This window comes from Molothrus aeneus, chromosome Z, assembly GCF_037042795.1.
Source record: "Molothrus aeneus isolate 106 chromosome Z, BPBGC_Maene_1.0, whole genome shotgun sequence".
NCBI lineage: Eukaryota > Metazoa > Chordata > Aves > Passeriformes > Icteridae > Molothrus > Molothrus aeneus.
Window position 1 is genome coordinate 34,686,773 of NC_089680.1, and position 13,038 is coordinate 34,699,810.

At 37.8% G+C, this 13,038-nt stretch overlaps 1 protein-coding gene across 2 annotated transcripts in view; it reads right to left on the reverse strand.

The window, feature by feature from the left end:
* Positions 1-410: 410 nt before the first annotated feature.
* Positions 411-13,038, reverse strand: part of CWC27 (CWC27 spliceosome associated cyclophilin) — a 92,172-nt gene continuing 79,544 nt past the window's right edge. Inside the window, exon 14 of one of the 2 annotated variants that reach the window (XM_066568986.1) lies at positions 411-823. In XM_066568986.1, the coding sequence (XP_066425083.1) occupies positions 661-823 (163 nt within the window). In that variant the 3' untranslated portion in view covers positions 411-660. The remainder of the gene's footprint in view (positions 824-13,038) is intronic. The other variant, XM_066568987.1, reaches the window with a different exon arrangement.

A 13,038-nucleotide genomic window follows, 5' to 3' on the forward strand; every position in this document is an offset into this window, starting at 1 on the left:
ATTCATGTGGTATGGATAGTGAAATAACACACCTAAAATGTATCATTCCAGCTTCCCAAGATGGGATCTGTACTGGAATGTGTATTTCAGAAGAAGGAAGCAATAGCCAGATTCTCAAATTAAACTTAGCTTGTTTCAAGAAAGCTGTGACCATTCTGAAAAATACTGCATCATCTTAATTCTGTGTCAGAGTGGTTCAGGCAGGCAAAGGTTTACCTGTCTTTTAAAGAACAATGGAAATAATGAAAATTGTACTTTCATAAAATCTTAAAAGCCTGCAGATGGGGTGTCCAGGTTCCAACCTGACCCTCACTTAGACAAATTCCCATTCATTATGTTGAAAACTTTTTGATTACCATATTTTGATTAAACAAAGATTTTGACTACTGTAATTAAAACACAGACAAAAGTCAAGTCAATTGTTTTATTAAATACATCATTCCAAAAACCTTTAGAGAAGCTGGATAATGAATGCAGTGAGAGCACTTGACCGTACAACTTAAGAAACAAATGATAGCTCTGCTTCAAAACTGCACGACAGGTTCTTGAGAGATTCCTTTTCACACTTGTCCAGTGGTATTTTTAGGATCAGCTTACAAAAGAGCCAGTGCTTTATTGCAGTCACTTTCCAAGGCAGCTCTGGCTAACTTTACACTCCTTTTATCTCCTTTCCTTTTTTTCTCTCATTATCTTCTTGCTTTCTTCTCTTCTCCTCTTAGTTACAGGATTCCGTGGATCATAGATCTCAAAAGTATCTTCATCCTGCATGCTTGCATCTTTCACCTTTCTGCTTCTGTCTTCAAACTGAAGCACATGTGACATCCTACAAAAAACAAAACTCCAACTCAGTGAAAGAATGGAAGCTACAATTTGTAATTATGATATGCATGGTAAGATTTCTGATTTATTTTTGGTCATAGCAAAAAAGAACTGACCTCCGTTTCTTTTGTTGGTGTGGTTTTTTAAAAATTTCTTAGAAGACCCTTATATTGTAAGGTGATAATTTTGTAAAGACTCCTTTTGAAAAATACAGCTAAATACAGATAGAGTTTTCTCTGGATTTTATTTCACATATTAAATTCTGTTTTCTTGTATTTTTTCTATTTAGCATACCTTCCAAAATATATGGCAAATTTTTCCCGGCAACAGGGAGTGTTCCTCAAGTTTTCCTATTAGTCACTTTAGACACCTTTCACCAGGGTGGAGGGTTTTACAAAAGTGGGGAAGAGTTTACATGGAAAATGCTTGAAGTAGGTACACAGAAGATCAAAAAGGGAATGCTTCATGTCCTGCTGCTTCATATTAACTTGGTTCAGATCATGCTTTTTAATTCTCAGAATACCAGACTAAACAAATACCTTGTTCAATTCAATGTTTTTCCTACTGTTCATTAGAAGTTTTCCCCCCATTAGATATTTCCTAATTTCAGCAAATTTCCAGTAATCTGAAAACATCTCTGTTACATAATGGAAAAATGGAACACGTGAACCTCAGGAGATTCAACAAGGCCAGGTACTAGATCTTACACCTGGGCAACTACTGATAACGACACATGGTGGAAGAGGAAGGGATTGAAGCAGCTCTGCCAAGAGGAACTTACAGGTGCTGGTGGCTGAGAGGCTGGACCTGACCCAGCCATGGGCACTCCCAGCCCAGAGAGCCACACGTGTCCTGGGCTGCATCCAGAGCAGGGTGGGCAGCAGGGCCAGGGAGGGGATTCTGCCCCTCTGCCCTGCCCTGCTGAGACCCCACCTGCAGGGCTGCATCAGCTCTGGGCTCCCAGCACAGGAAGGACACATGGACTCGCTGGAGGTGACCTCCTGGCATGAGGAGGCCACCAAGATGATCTGAGGAATGGAGCAGCACTCCTGTGAGGACAGGCTGGGAGCTGGGACTGTGCAGCCTGGAGAAGAGAAGGCTCTCAGGAGATCTTATTGCAGGACACAACAGGACCTACTAGGACTGATGGTGACAGATGCTTTAGCAGGGCCTGTAGTTACAGGACAAAGGGTAAACGTTTTAAACCAAAAGAGCCCATATTAAGATGAGATCAGAAAGACATTTTTAAGACAAGGGTGGTGAAACACTAGAACAGGTTGCCCAGATATGTGGTAAATTATTTTTTCAGGGCAAACTCATATATCTCGGCAAAACCCACACTTAACCTTTGGATTCTGTGTGATCAATTTCAAAAATGTCTTTGACTTTGATAGGACAACTTAAGAACTATACTGATCTGATCAATTTCTATAGAATGTCTTTGTCAACAATCTTCGTGACAGAAAATCCAGGAAAACGAGCAAGTTTCAAAAGGAAAGTTTTGTGGCCAATGAAGCACTGTTTTATTGGTCTCTTGCAACATGTACAACATTCTGAACTACACAGTTTTCAAAGAGCTTTGAATTTGAGCTAGTGCAAATCTCCATACATAAAGAAAGGGAGGGAGAACCAGCTCAGTTACTGCAGATAACAATATAGTACTATTAACAAAACCAGAAAAAAATCAAAGCTATAGACCATACGTGATCTGCTTGAATGCTTAGAAAATTCCTAAAAACAAAAATTGAATCTTTTCATCACAACTGATTCTTGACATATGTGTTTCATAAATACTTAAAGAGTTGTTTCCAGTGCAAGAAACTTAGGTAGTTTAGTTTATAACCCTGTCCACACTACTAACACCCAAACTTGTTTTTTTAGTCATCTCTACAATTCAGAATAACATAATGTACCATCAAAGTGACTCATGGTTTCATATTTGTAGTTTAATTATAAAAACATTGTCTCACAGTGGAGGGACTGAAGTAATTTATTTTAGCTAACATGCTTTCTGCATTTGTCATATTCTTTTCAATTTATTAAAGATGAGTACACATATCAAATCCCTCTGTCCTAGTATGAATAAAGTATAGGCCTAAGAGATGGAGTCATTCCTCCGTGCATGGTTTTAAAGTGTGTTATGGGAGTGTAAGTAGAAGTGTAGTCACACTTAGTCCTTTCATCAACTCAGGTTTTCTAAGAATACTATAGCACAGGACATAACCTGCAGGATACAACTAAGAGGAATTAAAATTAAATGCATCTCTAATTCTTGGATCAGGCCATACGGTGCCCCAAGTAGTTTGCAAATTACATGCAGTAGATTCAGACTAAGCAATATTTACTTCTCCCCAAGAGCTGAAAGAAGTCATAGTCTCTGACTCTTATTCATAACTTTCCACTAAGACACTCCCAGCTGTGATTAAAAATAAGCCAATATTAAGAAACTTTTTGATATTCCCAGAATCAATTTTAGATGCAGCATCTCAGAGGTAAAGCAAAATAAACACAGACTGCAGTGGAGATTTTAAGAAATATTTTCCTTCTGTGACCTTAAATTTATTTTTGCAAGTCACTCATCTTCCCAGGTAGACCTGTTCTGCACCTATACGAACAGTGAATCACAGTGAATACTGTTCTTCAAAAGCAATTAATTTTTTTTTAAAGGAACATAGCAAGCATTTAATAATTATTTCTATATTAAGCATTTGAATTTAAATTATTCTTACTCAAGTTCCTCTAACTGAAGTTTGCCTTTGCATAACTTTCCAAGTGCAGAGTTAGGGCGTAGTTCCACAAATACAAGTTTCATAAGACTTTTCCTTGTTCAATTTATAACTCTCTTCCCTTCTGCATGCTCCTGGGTTCAGTGAGGAGCTGGCTGCCCAGTCATGTTTCTGCAGTCACTGTGCTGAAACAGTAACTTTATCTCTGTGTCTCTGGTCTTCAGGAACCCACTAACTTGTGCTTATCACTGATTGTTGACAGCTCATTTTATATAAGAGAGATATTAAATTTTAAAGTCCACTTTTCTTCAAAATTTAAAGGATTAGAAGTAGTCAGTTCTACCAAGCAAAACTAAAACGAAAACAAAACCTCAATTTTGCAGCTTAGTTTTTTTGCTAAAAAGTTGTAAAATAAAATAGCTTGCCGAAACTGATTACTCTGGGTTTGAAGTACCTAGTTGTGCAAGTTGTTGTTCTTCCTAAATAGAAGACACAATCACAAGATTTCTGTTAAGATGCTCATCATCTTAACAAAAATGAACGAGCAATCTTCGCACAGATTTATTGCTGAAGAGGTTGATTTTTAACCTGACCAGATGACAGTGTCCTACAAGTTGACCACGGTCCTATCCACGTAATGGGGGGGAAGCTGCCCTGCATTTCTTTCCTTTCATATTACTAAAGAACACTCAGTAGTTGGCTCTCTTCTGTAATCCAAAAATGGAATGTCTTGAAACTTTAGACTGAAATACACAAATTAATTTAAGACAGCTTCAGAGACAGCACAGGATTTCAAAGGTACAATGATACTCTCGTGGCCTAGTGATATTCTCAGGTCAGTGAACAGATCAGGCTCTTTTGAACTACTCTAGTGAGACAGTACTTGTAAGAAAAGATATGATACACTGTAATCCCTCTGCTTTTGAGATGTGTGAGCCATGCACTGGATCTGAACCATATGCCAGCTGCTGACAGCTAGTAGTCATGTTAAGTGTAGCATAAAAAGAAGTCCTGTGGTCCAAAAGCTTTGGCCTTTCCAGAACTCCTTTTGGGAGAAACTGAAGTGGCAATCAGTGAACTGAATAATTTTGAATCTTGGCAAGAGTAAGGAAGCAGTATGCTTTTGCTCTATGGATAAAGCTGAAACCTCCAGGTACACTCATGCATCAGTGATTTTTATACTAAGTGAAATGAAAGTGCAAAGCTGTATTGCCTAAGACCACACTTGTTTTTCAAACTGATATGGCTGTTGTTTGCTACCACCTGCCTACTGCCCCCTTTGACTTTCCTTGCATAAATGGCCCTGCAGAGCAAACTTCCTGGTGCCTGGACGAAAACCTGGGACATTATCTTGCACTCAAATACATCAGCATTTTAAACAGGAAGTCATCAACAAGTGTGAGCAAAAGTTACATCCTGCCAATTCTGTTGTAAGGGTAGTAGCTTCTGGCAGAGCAGCAGTAAATTCTTAAACAGTTTTAGGCAGGTGCCTGCACTTTGGAGGGGCATGCATAAAAAATTGCAGTTGGTGACATATTCCTTCTTTTTACACTTAAATGCATACAAAATAAATAAAGCAACTAATCATGTTGCTATAAAATGTAGAGTATAATTTTGAATATTATGGCTGTGTTTTATGATAGTTATTGGTTCTTTTCATCAGGTTGCCTAAAATGAATGCAGAAGAATTAAGTATCTGTGTCAAGAAATTCAGTTGTATTGTATAGGCTGTCTAAAAAACTGGGACCAATATGAACCATAATTACTAGCAGTACCATTTGTTTCTGAGTTGAACATTGATCACAAGTAACAGGCTTCCTATATTCTCAATTTCACAATGCATCCTATATTTAATTGACATTTAATTTAATATTTCATTGACATTTAATTTAATATTTAATTTAATTCAAATGACAATTAAAAAGAAGTATGAATTTTAAATCAAGGCAAGAGAACAAGAGTATGAACAAGGCAAAAAGAATATCAAGGCCATAAAACAAAGGGAATTTTGAAGGAGGAAATACATTACCAACATCTAATCTTCTTCCATTTTTTAGAAAATGTTTTGAATTGAGATACTACAAGCAAAATAAGCCTCTTGGATCAGGCTGCTGTCATTATTCCTTGCAAAAGTGTGTCCAAGAGCTTTACAAATAATTTTGTAAACACAATGCAGCAGAAGAGAGGGAGTATTTTTGTGTCTCTAATGAAATCTGCAACTATCACTAAGTGCTCTGTGTCATACAACTCTTGTAAGCAAATTTTGTAGCTTCTGTTTGCCTTATCTCAACATCCAGATTTGTTTTCCTTCTTGTGTAACATAACCCATAATCTCTCTTTCCACGCAAAGTAGTTTTGTAATCCAAGTTTCTCTCCTTTATCATTAAAAGAAAATTAAAAGAAAAACAATTTTTTACCAAGTACTTGAAGTAGTTTTTAATTCTTACAGCAATGAGGGTTGATATCCTAAGTACCATGATGGACCCAGTCTCAAAGATGGATTAATCTCTTTAATTATCACTGTTCCACACAGCCACTTCAGTCTCAAAAAAGATGTTTCAGAAAACAATTTCCTTAAGTATTGTTTGTCTCATTAACTCATAATACTGGAGCTGTGCTAAATTACCTACAAAAGCCTGTATCCCTTTGTAGCACTTGGTATTTAAGCCTTACACTACATCACACATTTCCACCACGCCTAGTTTGCCACACCAGATGTGATTTCACTTCAAGCAAGTTAATAACCAGAGAACCATAGATACACTGAAGTTGGGAAGGACCTTTTGGATCAAAAAATTTGACCGTTGATCCAGCACTGCCAAGGCCACTAAACCATGTCCTGAAGTGCCAAATCTACATGCCTTTTAAATACCTCCAGGGATGGAGCCACTTCCCTGGGCAGCCTGTTCCTATGCCTAACAACCTTTGTGGTAAAGAAAACTTTCCCCAATATCCAATCTAAACCTCCCCTGGCACAACTTAAGGCTCTTGCCCTATCACTTGTTAACTGGGAGAAGAGACTGATTCACACAATACTTTCTAGGAATAATTTCTGGTCCTAGGTTTCTGCTGTGATTGTTACCACTAAGAGATTTCACTCTTTCTTTTTTTCAGTACATGTTTTCATCATTCCACATTCCTTGTTTCTTTTTCTCATCTCCCTTCCTAATGATCTTGTTCCTTTTTTTAATGCTTTCATAACACCCTGTATTTTTCATGTTTATTGACTTGATATTTAAAAAGAGAAATACAATTTGCTGTTCAGATCTAGCAAAATCCAAATAATTAGTAATTCCATGCAAGTTTTAAACACTAAAAAATGCCTAGAAGAGTAGTAAGAAAATAGTTATAAATACAGCTATGCGCCATATTGCAAATGTTAAATGTTCATATAAAACACTTACTACTTTGTAAGTAATTACTACTAATCTATGTAAGTTATTATGATACAGATTTTACACAGAAATTAAAAATTTTACTATTGCTATAAACACTGCCCCACCCTGCACTCTCCTTAGGTTAATTGCAAGACCCAGAAGAGTCCATTATAGTTTTCAATATTTTAACTTTCAGCTGTTTGTGCTGATTTTGATTGGGGTAGAATTAGCTTTCTTCACAGTGGCTGATGTGGGGCTGTGCTTTGGATTTGTGTTGAACACAGGGTCGATGATATTGTGATGTTTTTGTTATTGCTGAGCAGAGCTCACACAGAGCCAAGGCCTTTTCTGCTTCTCCTACTGCTGTGGTGGTCTGGGAGGGGACTGGGAGTGCCTGGGAGGCTGGGAGGAGACACAGCCAGGACAGGTGACCCCAGCTGACTAAAAGGATATTCCAGACCATGTGGCATCAAGATCAGTATATAAAATGGGGGGAAGAAGAAGGAAAGGGAGATGTTTGGAGTGATGGTGTTTGTCTTCCCTACTGTCATGAAGGATGGGGCCCTGCTCTCCTGGAGATAGCTGAACACCTGCCTGCCCATGGGAAGTGGGGAATTAATTCCTTGTTTCACTCTGCTTGTGTGTGAGGCTTTTGCTTTCCCTGTTAAACAGTGTGTATCTCAACCCATGAGTTTTTCAGGTTTTACTCTTCTGATTCACCCTGCTGGTGGGGCAGTGAGCGAGCAGCTGCCTGGGGCTTGGCTGATGCCTGCATTAAGCCATGACAACAATGGAGGTATTACTGCTGCTCTTGCACAAAGCAAAAATGTCCCCAGTATTAAGCAAGTAAAAGATGAAAACATGCTTTAAAAACATTATACAAAGTCAGCCCATACACTTCTGGTAACTTTAACTAGCCCTTTGAATTTGTGTATTACAGTTACTGGAGGACTGAAAATTGGCTTAACCTCTTCAGAATAACCAGCAAGTTTTGGATCCTTCACAGACTGAAGAATTAATTGCTTATAACTTCTCTTTGTGTTGGCCTATAGCATAAAATGATGAGAACAGAACTTTTGCAGATATTTCTAATATAATACTTTCTGAGATAGTTTATTTAAACTGTAATATGCTTAGTTTTATCACAAAATAATCACTGCCAAAATTAGAAAAAGAAACTAATAGTTTCACTAACCATGGGACCTCCAGCTTAAAAAGAACCCCTTTGTTGTTTGCAAAGCTAACAACAAAGTAGCATAATCTTGGTGAAGACTAATATAGTATTCTATCCTTGGATTGCTCAAGATAGTGCTAAAAATCTTTTTCTCTTAAAAGAACATTTAACTGTAATTAACCTTCTAAGAGAAGGGGAATCACCTTAACTATGAAAAAGCTCACCTTATTTGTAATAATCTGTGGGAAAATGTGATGACTTTTCATAGTATCAGGAGAACTATGTTAAACTATGATGACTTACTTTTTCAAGCAAGAAATATTTTTCTGAATAAAATTCAGTTATCCTATCTTGAGTTATCCTATGCTATCTTGATATTGCTTCTGTTCTATAACAATTAATATGTATAGTATATTTACACTACATCCTTGACCCCTTCACAAAAATGTTAAGTAGTTTGATGTGAGAAGATGTATGCTTTAAATAGACAACTGCTCCTGGTACAGTAGAGTGGTATGGAAGACTAAAATGCAAATTCCAGACAGCACACCCATAAAGAAAAGCTCTACATAGCATTTACTACAAGGACATGGGAGCCACCATGGTGGAACGCACCAGTGATCCATCCATTCGAGTATCCTGTCTCTGGCAATAGCTTGTACAACATCTGATACTCTGAAGTCAGTCAGCAAATCACCACCCCAAGTTAACACAAGCAGTCAGGCATTATTTTATCAACACAGCACAGAGCTGGAGTGAAAAGAAAGGAGAGAAGAATATTTCTAGCACAAAAATACTCAGATTTTCAAAACATTCAGATTTTTCTGGACACTCTCCCTTTTCTTTTGCCCTTCCCTCTCTCATTCTGAATATATCAAAATCCTTACTTCTTAAATTTGTCATTCAATGCAATGAAGTTGGGGTGCTTGGAAAGGTGTGTAAATATACAGGAAGCTTAAGCCAGGCTAATAAAGATTTAGAAGATTATTTTTTCATTCTTCACTAGATTTTCTGGCAATAAAAAAGATCAGATTTCCAGACAGTAAATCTAACACTAGATATCCCTTAACTGAAGCATGGATCATCTCTGAATTTAAGTCAAACAGTAGTCAATATTCAGATGCCTAGTCCAAATAAGCTCAGATACAGGGAATTAGCAAAAAATAAACAAGCAAAAAACCCCACTTTAAATGCTCTGAGTTTCTCAGACATGCTGAACAGCTACAGGCAATCAATATACAACGTCAGCAGAAGAACAATTTGTTAATTTGAATTACTGACTGAAGCAGTGGGGTAGGGGGTGGCATTTACAAATCAAGCAAGGTCTCTGACCATATTCTAGCAGTACAGGGGTGAAGGTGGAGACAAAACTGGAGAGAAAAAAGAAAGATTTACAGCAGAAGCATTTTTTTTCTTCCTTTAAAGGTTAGTGGCAGTACTAGAACCCAAACAAACGCTTATTTTTTTGCCAAACAGAAAAGAAACCTCTCTTTCCAATGTGTTTCTAATACAGACCTCTGGCATTCATTTATCCTTTGTAACAATCAAGTAAGTATTTTGTCAACTTTTAAAAAATGTAGTTGAGTAAATCAATGGCCTTAGCAGGAGAGACCTAATATAGAGCCAGTTTTTCCAGACTAGTGAAGGAACGCTGGCTCAAATCTGGATGGAGGAGGGGAGCAAACATGGCTTTAATCCATCTTTGTGCCTCACTGGCATAAATTACAGCAGCACTTTTTCTGTCATTCCCCAAGCAAGCATCAGCATGTAAAACAGACTGCAGCTTAGTTTTCAGGGGTTTTCTGTGTTTGTCAGTTAAGCTTCTGCAACTGAAGCTGCAAAGACTGCTGCTAATCTTGAGGAAGCTGTATTTCATAACCCTAAATTTGAGGTTTTGTAGGAAAAAAATCTGCATTTTATAAAATGTATATTAAACAAGGTTTATAAAAGAAATATAACCAATATTTTAGGTGTCTATCCTGAAGAACTTCACTCTGAAAATTTCAATAGTATAAACTACAGTAAATAGGAAATCCTGGAAATAAAATGGAATACATTATCAAATGTATATGGATTAAACACTAACAGTGTGCATTGTGATTTAGTTCTTACTAGAAATTAAATCTTGTAATATAAAAACAGTCTGGGTAACTTCAGCATTTACCAATTCTAAAATTACTATTTCAATTAAAAAATACCCCAGTCCAAACCAATTCTAGCCTATACTCTACAAAAGACATTGAAAAGTGATGCCTTGATACTGTTTTAAGACCCAAACTGCTCTGTTCCAAAACCTTTTACTGTAAGAATACAAGGTAAGTAAAATATTGTCTGTTTCCACTCCTAATTGTGCCATATTTTTCATGAAAGCAATCATAAATCTTCTGAAAGGAAACTTCCTTGTATTATGAACAAAAATGTTTCTTAAAGAAGATAGAGGGCACAACTCTTGATGGTGGATAGAGAATACCTTCATTTAATATACAGATTTATTTTCTGTTTGTTCTAGCGTAAAATGAAACTACCTCTACAAACTGGGTAAAAAATTGTACACTCAAATTGCAATTATTGTCCTGGCAAAAAGAATGCAGCATTAGCACCCAATGCTCCCACAATATTTAAGTGGCCCCACTGAAGTTTTCTGAAATTCAGAATTGGGAACAGATTACAGTATTTGACTTATATAAGCCAGGTTGTATTTTAAACGATTAGCACTGAATTTCTGTGAGTTTTCTGTCCACAGAACCAATAAATTAGTAAAACCAGACCTATTCCTTTCAATTTCTGCTAAAATCAGGTGATCTGATCTATGTAAAGCATCTGATCTATGTGCAGATCAAGATATTTTATGGCCAAGAAGAAGGTATGTTTAAAAGCTTTCTAAGACACATGAGATTTTAAACAGTGCCTTTAAAGTATGCATGTCATTACATTCATTTGAATTGGTTTTAATCCTCATTATCTTACATGAAGTTTTTTACAAATAACTTAGAAGACAATAGTTTTTTACAAATAACTTACAGGACAACACTAGTAATTACACAATATGGACATGAAGCCATCCATTAGGCAAGATATGAAATACCTTTTTGTTTAAAATAGAAGACCTTGACTGTCATGCAGTTTTCAGAACAACCTTTTGTACAAATTGGAAGGTACTTTCAGGTATTGACTTTTTCATTTTGATTTAAAAAAAGCCTATTTTTCCTATATCTCAAATTAACCAACAAAGACACAACAAAGGTAAGTAACCAGAAGAATTTTAGACTGAAAAATCATGTGAAAAACTACCACCTTATTCCAAATTCCTATTTTGCTCATTTTTACTTGTCCCACAGTATACCTGAAAGCGGAATGGATTTATTTTATTTCAAATAAAAAGAAAGACCAAGTTTCAGAGTCTAGACATACTTCCAAAAAAACTTAAATGACTTATTTACATTTGTTGCTTAGTTACAGCTGTCACAGCACTCCACAGGGAAGGAAAAAGCTGATCTCTCCTAAAGATTAAGAAGCTTTATGTTTCACATGTAACACCTTACATTCCACCCAGGAAACACTGCAGTTGTTCAGTTATGAAGAACTGGCATCACGTGCTATTAATTAAATGAACTATGTAGCATGCTGGCAGTCTCAGTCAAATTCTGAAAGGCTGCAGAGTACATTACTGAGAGCAGATAAAGGCCAGTGATGAGATCTGAATCCAGAAGAAGAAATCCTAAACTTCTAGCCAGGTGCAGAGTGAAGGAAAAATTACTGGGCTTCACTGTAACACAAACTCTAAAATCAGCTGGGGGTCTACTTGCAGCCCTGACTTGTGAACTGATGGGATTAATAACAGACCAAATCCTTCTACTGAGGATGATACAGATTTTGGCTGATTCCCTGGTGGCAGCAATTTTAATGCACTTCACATAATCATGTCCATCTGGTAAGGAACAACTTTCACATATTAATATTTCAGTTTCTACACTGAATATTGAGGGTCCAACAGAATGAATCTGGCATCTTTCATGAAGTCAAAACTGAAGAAGTAACAATTAAAACCGTATTTATCAGAACTGAGATTATCAGCATAGAAATAGTTTTCAAGCAGGAAGAGAATATTGCCTCAATGCAATGTTCATATTATAGAATCATAGAATGGTGTGGGTAGAAAGGGACCTTTAAAGGTCACCCAGTCCAACCCCACTGCCACCCCTCTGGGCAACCTGTTCTAGTGCCTCCACCCTCTGAGCAAAGAATTTTTTCCCAGCATCTAATTTAAATCTCTCAATTTAAAATCATCACCCCTCATCCTGTCTCTACCTGCCCAAGTAAAAAGTCACTCTCCCTCTTTCTTTTAATCACCCTTTAATTACTGAAATATCTACCACAATAAGGTCTCTCCAGAGCCTTCTCTTACCTATCCTGAACAACCCCAGCTTTCTCAGCCTTTTCTCACAGGAGAGATATCATTTTTGCATTCCTTCTCTGGACCAGCTCACAAGCGTCCCTGTCCTTCCTTTGCTGGGAGCCCAGAGCTGGATGCAGTGTTCCAGGTGGGGTCTCAGCAAAGCAGAGCAGAGGGGCAGCATCCCCTCCCTGGCCCTGCTGCCCACCCTGCTCTGGATGCAGCCCAGGACACGTGTGGCTCTCTGGGCTGGGAGTGCCCATGGCTGGGTCATGTCCAGCCTCTCAGCCACCAGCACCCCAAAGCCCTTCTGGGTATGGCTGTCCCCAGTCTGAGCCCTTGTCTGGGATTGTCCTGGCCCAGGTGCATCACCTTGGTCTTGCTGAACTTCATGAGGTTCTCAAGAACCCACTTCTCAAGGCTGTGCTGGTGCCTCTGGATGGCATCCCACCTTTCTGCAGTGCCACCTGCAGTGCTCAGCTTCCTGTCACTGCAGATGTACTGAGGGTGCACTCGGTCCCACTGCCTCTGTCACTGATGAAGATACTG